The 8,747-nt window shown below is 41.1% G+C and overlaps 1 protein-coding gene across 5 annotated transcripts in view; it reads left to right on the top strand.

Moving 5' to 3' along the window:
- Positions 1–8,747, top strand: part of TOM1L1 (target of myb1 like 1 membrane trafficking protein) — a 60,749-nt gene that overhangs the window by 48,165 nt on the left and 3,837 nt on the right. For all 5 annotated transcript variants that reach the window (XM_042447234.1, XM_042447237.1, XM_042447235.1 and 2 more), the window contains 4 exons: positions 398–518; positions 4,638–4,731; positions 5,038–5,098; positions 7,895–7,976. In XM_042447234.1, coding sequence (XP_042303168.1) covers positions 398–518; positions 4,638–4,731; positions 5,038–5,098; positions 7,895–7,976 — 358 coding nt within the window. The remainder of the gene's footprint in view (positions 1–397; positions 519–4,637; positions 4,732–5,037; positions 5,099–7,894; positions 7,977–8,747) is intronic.

Here is an 8,747-nt window from a genome sequence, read left to right as displayed (position 1 = left end):
TATATATATATATATATATATATATATATATATATATATATATATATATATCACACACACACACACACACACACACACATATCACAAATGTATACCATTGGAGATGGCAGCATAAAATGGTGTGGAAATCATGTGCTCTCCAAATGATGTTGGACTGCAAGGCCCAGCTGTCCTCCCCATTGGCTGCGGGCTAGGGCTGCTGGCAGTTGCAGTCCCAACATCCAGAGGGATCCTTAATCCCCACTCCGCCATAGTTGAACTGAGTTTTACTGCAATCAAGGTTTGCTTGAATATGAAGTCCACAAGGGCCTTGTTTAAACTGCTTATTGTACAGTGGGCATTTGATCAGTGCTTCAAGGCAACACTGAGCAGAACCTCTGGTCTCTTCAATTTTCAGGTCAATGGCAACCAGCCGTCTGCTCCTTCATGTGATTTGCTGGATCTTGAGTCTAGTGTTCCTGCTATCGTGCCAAAGCCTGAGGGAGTTGGCCCAGTGACTCCTCACCCATCAGAACTAAGTAAAGAACATTCTTAAAATTTTAAGAGTGTGTTGTGAACCTTGTGGAATTAGGTTTCTCTGAGTCCAGATTGTATACTTGGGGCCAATGAGCTATTATATGAAAGAGATTTCAGACAAAAGAGATGCTTCTTGGGCACCTTCTTCATAGTCCTGTTAAGGGTTCTAGATTTTGTTGGCCTCCCAGAGACTGGAGGAATTACTCAAATATTTAGTGTAGCAGTCTGCCTTCCCTCAGGGACAAATCCATCAAAGGTTGTGTGCCAACAGTGAGCAGGGCCACTTTTTTCTCTCTCTTTCTTCTATCTTCCTCTGACACTCTCCTGTCACTCCCCTCCTCCCTATTGGCTGATGGAAAATAGGGGGCGGTCACCCCAGATATTGCTTCAATTGGCTTTTGAAATCAGTCCAAGCAGCACATGAAATTAGGCCAATACTGCATGCTGTTCTAGGGGTGTCAGTTACCCACCCCTCTTGTAATGCATAGGAGATGGTTGCTGTGACCAAGGTCTTAAAAACACTGCTGAAATAGTCCAGTCTGAGGCTGCTTTTAGCTGCCCTGGCTCAATGCTAGAGAATCCTGGGAATTGTAATTTATTGTGGCACCAGAGGTCTCTTATAGAGAAGGTTAAATATCTCATAAGACTACAGTTCCCAGAATTCCCTAGGATTGAGCCAGGACAGTTAAAACAGTCTCAAACTGGATTATTTCTGCAGTATGTTTTGGACCCAAGAGACGAGGGCATACTCAAAGAAGGCAAGTAGGGGTAGTCCTATCCCTCAGTATTTCATGTCCAGGAATGGAGTTATGCCAGCCAATTCTGGATGGGGTCACGCTTCCCCGAAGGACTCTGTCCACAGCTTGGGGGTGTTCGTCGCTCCAGCTGACGGCTCAGGTGGACGTGACGGTCAGGAGCACTTGCTACCAGTTTTGGCTGATATGCCAGCTGCACTCCTTCCTGGAGCAGGGAGACCTTGAAACAGTAGTACATATGCTGGTAACCTCTCGATTCGACTTCTGCAATGCAATCTACATGGGGCTACCCTCGTGTCAAGTTCGGAAACTTCAGTTGGTACAAACTATAGCAGCCAGGCTGGTCACAGGCACATCCAGAACTGCCCATATTACACCGGTTCTAAAATCACTCCACTGGCTGCCTATCAGTTTCCAGGCAAGGTACAACGTGTTGGTTCTAACCTTTAAAGCCCTACATGGCTTGGGTCCTGACTATTTGTGGGAGCACCTACTTCCTTATAATCCTCCCCGCATACTTTGGTCCTCTGGGAAGGATCTGCTACAACATAAGAAGACCAGACTTTTAGCGGTGACCCAGAGGACCTTCTCATCAGCCGCTCCCAGGCTCTGGAACAACCTGCCAGACAAGATCCGCCATATTACCACCTTAGAAGGCTATTAAGACGGTCTCTTCCGGCAGGCCTTTCCAGACTAGGTTAGAACCATTAGATCCATTAGACTTGCCTCCCCCTCTATTGATACCAATATCAAAATTGATACCATCGCCCCTGTCCCCCCTCCTCTAGAGGAAGACTCACTTCTTACGCTAATCTGCCTGAAATTTCAGTGTATTCCTATTGGACAGTTTTAAATTTTTTGATGTTTAATCTCTTTATATGGGTTGATCACTGTTTTTATGATTGGGGGAGGGTTCGGGTTTTGGGATTTTTAAACTGTAATTTTTAATTGTTTGATGTTTTATTTATACTGTTGGAATCTGCTTTGATTCCTTTGTGGAAAAGTGGAATACTACTACTACTACTTATTATTATTATTATTATTATTATTGTTATTATTAAGTCCAGGAAATAAACTTTAAATTCTTAGCTTGCCAGTGCTGCATACTGTTGGAAATTAGAAGTTCCCAGGTGGTTAACCCTTGTTTGGGAAAAATATGAAAATATCAAAGCTGGGAACTAGCCTACTTGTAGCAGACTAACAGATAAACATGCCCCAATCTGAAGATGCTTCCCTGAGAACTGGAACTGACTCAGAAATTTAAAAAAAGCAAGCGGTTCAGGTTAAAAACTTTGAGAATGTTTATTAATGACTTTATATTTACATATTCATATGGAAATTAGCTACTTAGGATATCCTAAGTAGCTAATTAAAATATCATGCAACCTTTGGGATTATATCCTAAGTAGCTAATTAAAATATTAAGAGCCTTATCACATTACCAAAGTAAGACTAGAGGCAATGAGATAGAAGCAGCTTTCTGTTTACCTCTTCACATACTCTCTCAGAAGTTCAGTTCTATTTCCGAGGGAGATGGTTGTAAAAGCGTGCTATTTGTCACGCTGGAAAAATCCATTTTTCTGTCTCCCACTGGAAGGAGAAGGAAAGTGCTATGGCATCATGCAGAGAGATAAACAGAAAGCTGCTTCTGTCTTGTGCCTCTCCTCTTACTTTTTTAATGTGATAAGGTTCTAGTTAAAAAGGTATGGTCTTCATTTGTAACTCACCATCTTTTGATAAAGGGCAAAGCAGCTGAGAGAGGAAAAGAGTAGGAGGAAAATTGGAAATCCAACAGAGGCTGAGACTGGTGACTCTAGGGGGTTTCCCAAGTCACATATCTATTTACTTGATACACCAAAGGTATTTATATGTGTGATGTGACCAGTTCTCTTAGATCTCTCACACTTGATCTTTCAGATCCCCTCACACTGGGTCTGTCAGATCCCACCGATTGATACCAAATTATGTGGAATACACTCCCTTGGAGAGTGGTGGAGTCTCCTTCTTTGGAGGTCTTTAAACAGAGGCTGGATGGCCATCTGTCAGGGATGCTTTAATTGAGAGTTCCTGCATGGCAGAATGGGGTTGGACTGCGTGGCCCTTGCGTTCTCTTCCAACTCTATGATTTTTGTGACCACTGAGTTATAAGACAAATAATTTGAGGCTTCTTTTACTGCAGAACTAAATTAGTTCTGTATAACTCTTGGTCCTCCCACTGACTTAAGTCTCTTTATTATTAAGTGTTTTTAGTATTCTTGTTAGCATGTTAAACATACTGTAAATCACTTGAGACCACTCTTTTGTGAATGAAAAGAAAATAACTTTTATTTACAGAAAGAGTTTATGATGGTATCCCTTTTGGTACTTGGTTCTCAAAGCTTAGCGTTACAAAGTATGTATTACTTCACTGGTTACAAATTGACTTTGCTCAAATACTTCAGTTACACTTCCAGTGTGTTACAGCACTTTATAAATAAAGGTTAATAATAATAATAATTCTAATTCTTTACACGCACCTTACACTAAAGCTCATTCAGTAGGAGTATAAATCCTATGAATCTCTAGCTTTATTCATAAATTATAATTCTACAGAATAAGGTGGATCCCTTTACTGACTCTCTGCTATTCAAAGAACTTTTCTTTTTAAAATCCTTTGTCCTGATATGGGAGTCTGAATCCCATGCAGGCTGGACCCTTATTCCCAATTGCACAATCGGGATTTCTAAGACACACTCCTGCCTCAGCAGGCTTAACATACTCCGCTAACTCTTAATGGCTCTCCTCTTTTTTATAGCTGCTCATCAGGCAGGGCCCCACCTTTTTGCCAGCATGACTCCAATTGGCTGTTCTGCCAGTGGCTCTGCACAATATGCATTTCAAAGAATAGGAGAAGCAAATGGGGAGGGGAGGAAAAACTAGGATTTTACATACAGGAAACACTTTCCTATCGAAAACAAATAAAAAACAAAACAAACAGCTTCATTTATATACCGCTTCATACTGAACTAAGAGTGTCTAAGCGGTTTACAACTGTAAGCTAATTGCCCCCAACAACCTGGGTACTCATTTTAGTGACCTCGGAAGGATGCAAGCCTGAGTCGAGCTGTAACAGGAGGGTGAGAGAGAGAATGCACACCAATTGATAGGGGAGATTATCACATGGGGGATGGGACATCATTTCCCATCTTTGTCCGTTGCTTCCTGTGCATGTGTGGGAAGGACTTTCAGATGACGTCACACATATCTGGACATTATACCATTCAGAAAGTATGAGTGACAGCGATCGCACGACCTTCTCTTGGCTCCTGTGTTCAAAATCATTCAGAATAAAAATAGCAATACTAACCTTACCCCCTTTTTTTAAAGATTGCCAACCACGAAGTCTTGCGGTTCCAAGCCCTCATCCACCACTTTACCCTCAATTAACATCACTTCCTACTACATATACTCAACAGTCTTTGTAAGTACTGGTTTTAAATCATGTATATTTTTAAGTGGGACTTGAAGGTTAGCACAGATAGAAACTGTGAACCAACTAAAATGCCCCAACTGGGTAGATGTTTGACAGTTGGAGTAGGTGCTCAGTTCCTTTCTTTTATGAGGTAATTTATGGAAGGCCACTATGGATGCTGACAGCAAGAGGGGACAGATTGAAAAGGAAAGTCAGGGACAAAGAAGACGTGAGAAGTCTGAAAGTTCTGTGATGACATTTGAAGGGACATGATGGTTGTTTGGTGTTTCCTACTACATTTGTTTCCTCTTTTAGGTTCACAACAGAAGCACAAAACACATGCCAAAGCTTTACGGGTGGCCAAACATATGTCAATGTGAGTAGCAAATTGCTGGTCAGTTCAGTTTCATTGCAAGTACAGGGGTACCCCGGGTTACGAATTTAATTCGTTCCGCCGCCGCGTTCGTAACCCGAAAAGCTTTCGCAAGCCGAAAACCCATAGGCGCTAATGGGGAAAAGCCGCGATTTGGTGCGAAAAAGCGCCGAAAAGCACCAAAATTTCTTTCGTAACCCGAAATAACCTTCGTAACCCGGAACAGTTTTTTTCAATTGATTTTTTTCGTAACCCGGAAATTTCGTAAGGCGGCGCATTCGTATCCCGGGGTACCACTGTACCCAAAAGAAGAAAGAGCCAATGTGATGTAGTGGTTTGATTGTTGGACTACAACTCTGGAGAACATAGTTTGATTCCCTGCTCAGCAATGGAAACCCACAGGGTGACTGTGGGAGAGTTCACACACTCTCAGCCCCAGAAAACCCTGTGATAAATTCACTTTAGAGTCACCATAAGTTAGAAACGACTTGAAGGCACACAACAACTAGGAAGACTAAGGTTCAATTGTGCACTCGGCCATGAATCCTCTGGATTACCTTGGGTAAGTCACATGCTCTCAACCTCAGAGGAAGGCAATGGCAAACCTCCTCTGAACAAATGTTGCCATGACCTTAGGGTTGCCATAAATCAGAAATGGCTTCAAGGCACACAACAACAAACACAAAAGAAGATACCTTGTGTGCTTTCTGAGTATGTGTAGGTAGGAATCTGACCCTGTTCTCTCTCAGAGTCACTGATTGCGGTCAACTGATTCTTTAAATCAATATGTCGATGAGACATTAAAGATCATCCCAACAGTGCAGAGTTTGCCTGTGAATAAAAACCTGATCCACTAAAAATACTAAAGACAGTTTTTGTCCTATTAATTCATTCTGCCAATAGAAAGAATTCCATTTTTGGGACAAGAAAGGGAGCAATTTGTCTGCCCTGCAGCTCCCTCTAAATATACTCCAATGGACTAAATGGTGCTCTGAAACAGATTATGGAGGGTATCAAAGACTGTGGGTAGACTGGGGAAAGTGAAAATACAATTGCAGTAGCAGAGGTCTGCTACCAAGACACTGGATTTTGATGCAAGTACATTTATCACTTCTGCTAAGCTGAATTCAGTCCCTTGAGTGCTGATTCTTGTGCAGCCAAAATAGCACCATTTATGCACAGGATGGCAGGTATCAGAAACGTTTAATTGGAGGAAATACAAAGAACCTTTATGGAGGAGTTGGGGAGAACCTCCAAACAGCCCAGTAAATCATTTGGAATTGAAAATGGGAGGCTACTGGTGGAAAGGGATGGATAGTGACCGGTGGAGAGGAGATTGAGGTTGTGGCAACCTTGAAGCTTCAAAACACTGGTAGCTGGTTGTTGCAGCTACACACACTACTCCTGTGGCAGACAGATGAGAGAGAGTCAAGTTGAGAGAGAAGACAAGAAATAGAAAAGTGGGCAAAGGAAGAGAGTGAGAAGAGCACTGTCATATCTTCCTCTTTTGTCTTTTGCTCTATTTCTCTCTGGGGAGGAGGTGGTGGAGAGAATAGGGCAAGTAAAAAGGGCAGAGGAAATGATACATACAGAAAATCATAATCAGCAGTAAAACATCTGTATGTTGCCTCATAACAAAGTTCGCTGGGCAGTTCAAATAAAAAGAAAACTCTGTGTAAATACAAAGACTTAAAGACATAATATCAAAACCCCAGAAGCATGAATGCAGCAGCAACAGCAGCAGCAACAACAGCAACAACCCATAAATATTCTAGAGTTAAAAGTCAAGTTTTAAATCTGGAAAACCTCAGTACCTGAACTATTAAAGAAGCACATGTTAAGGTCTGGGAGGTCCAGACTGCATAAGCCATTTAAAAGGTTCTGTCAAACATTCTCCCCCTGCATTTGATGCTGAGACCAGAAATATGGCATCAGACATATCTCTGCAACAAAAACATCCCGGAACTTGGGTTTCATTAAGAAACCAGCCCTCTACCTGGTAGTCACCCATCTGACAGTTTAAGTACATTAACCTTTGCCATAGGTGGCCAACCAAACACCTATGGCTAAGGTCATTCTGTTAAATTATCCTTTCAGACCTTCTCCCACACAAAATCCAGGCTTCGGATGTATCCAGGAACTTCATGCTCTTTTGATTTGTATGCGTACAAGTTGCACTTCTAAATATTCAAAGACTTTTTAAAAGGATTTCTTTGATGCCAGTTTTTCAGCTTCCTTAGCTACAGGGTCAGCATAATGTGCACCAGGCATTCACAACCTTTTTAAAGGACACACTTGTTAGTAAACATATATTGCTACCTTAACCAACTGTAAATGCCCTACTTTCAAAAGTTAAGTAAGAGCCAGCTGATGAAAACTTGTGTATTCCATTGAGCTTTTCACAATTATCAGCATTTCTCATTCAATGTTCTCATGCGTACCTTACTTTGAGGAAAAGATTATACATGACGTCACCTTAAATACTACTGTATATGACTTTATTATGAACCAAATAAAACTCCAGTTCCTCTGGGCTTGTATATGCCTAGACAACTCTTTGGATCCCAGCTGAGCCACTGGCTCTACGTTAGCTCAGTCGTACAGGCAAGTGTGCTACATGTAAAAACAAAGTTAACATAATTTTGTCTGTGGTGATGCAAGCTAATTCTCTGTATATGTATCAACACATTGTATCATAGTAAACAGTACAAGAATGAATCAGCATGTTATGCTCAACCAGTTTTTTTTTAACTAATCCATCTTCCTGCATACCTGATTTAATTCTCTTCATTTCCTTAGGTAAACACATGTTTAAATCCAGTGCCTTTGTATCCAGTAAGACTTCAAAGTAGTGATTCAAGAGATGCACCACCAGCAGCAGGTAAATCTGAACAACTGCAGTTAACTACAGAATTTGGGGGTTTTCCATATGTCAGAGAAGCTTGGATAATAGACCACTGTGGATTAATTTTAAGACACATGGATGCATGCAAAATATGAGGAAGCAAGAGCTCATATTCCCAGGAGAATTAACTGTACAATTCAAGCCAACCAGACTTGGGTTTTACAAAAAATAAGTGCTATGCAAACATTATGCCCATCTGTAGGCATACATTGCTTCTGGAGGCAAGATCACGATTTCCAGGGAGAAGGTGGGCCTTGCTGCCCCACCATGTCACTTCATCTTCAGCTTAACAGCCCAATATGTCTATCAGGGAGTGGTGGGTATGCTCTTGAGCCCAGTATGGATTTTTTTTTTCTCCAGCTAAAAAAAATGGGGCATGGCTCCCTCCTATAGGCCACATGATTCCTACCCCTGATGGAATATGAATGTTGAAAGCAAACATTCTGCACAATAACTATTAGATTCAACATCAGCTCAGCTTTCTTTTGCTATTGTAGAAATATATGAAAGTCTTCACAACTTTATCCAATAATGCTTCTGGTATATGGGGAATTGTTACCTAAATTCTACTTTTTTTTTTTTTCAAATCTCTTTCACCCATTCCTTAACATTGATCTTCTGTCTTAAAATTATAGCAAAACCTAATAGTGAGGTTCATTAGGATTCTTACTATAACTCACAATATAACTTACTATAACACACAGAACTTAAAATGCCAATTTTAAGTTAAAATGTCAGCTTAAAATA

Source organism: Sceloporus undulatus, chromosome 2 (genome assembly GCF_019175285.1).
Source record: "Sceloporus undulatus isolate JIND9_A2432 ecotype Alabama chromosome 2, SceUnd_v1.1, whole genome shotgun sequence".
Lineage (NCBI taxonomy): Eukaryota > Metazoa > Chordata > Lepidosauria > Squamata > Phrynosomatidae > Sceloporus > Sceloporus undulatus.
This window is presented reverse-complemented; position numbering and strand designations above follow the sequence as displayed.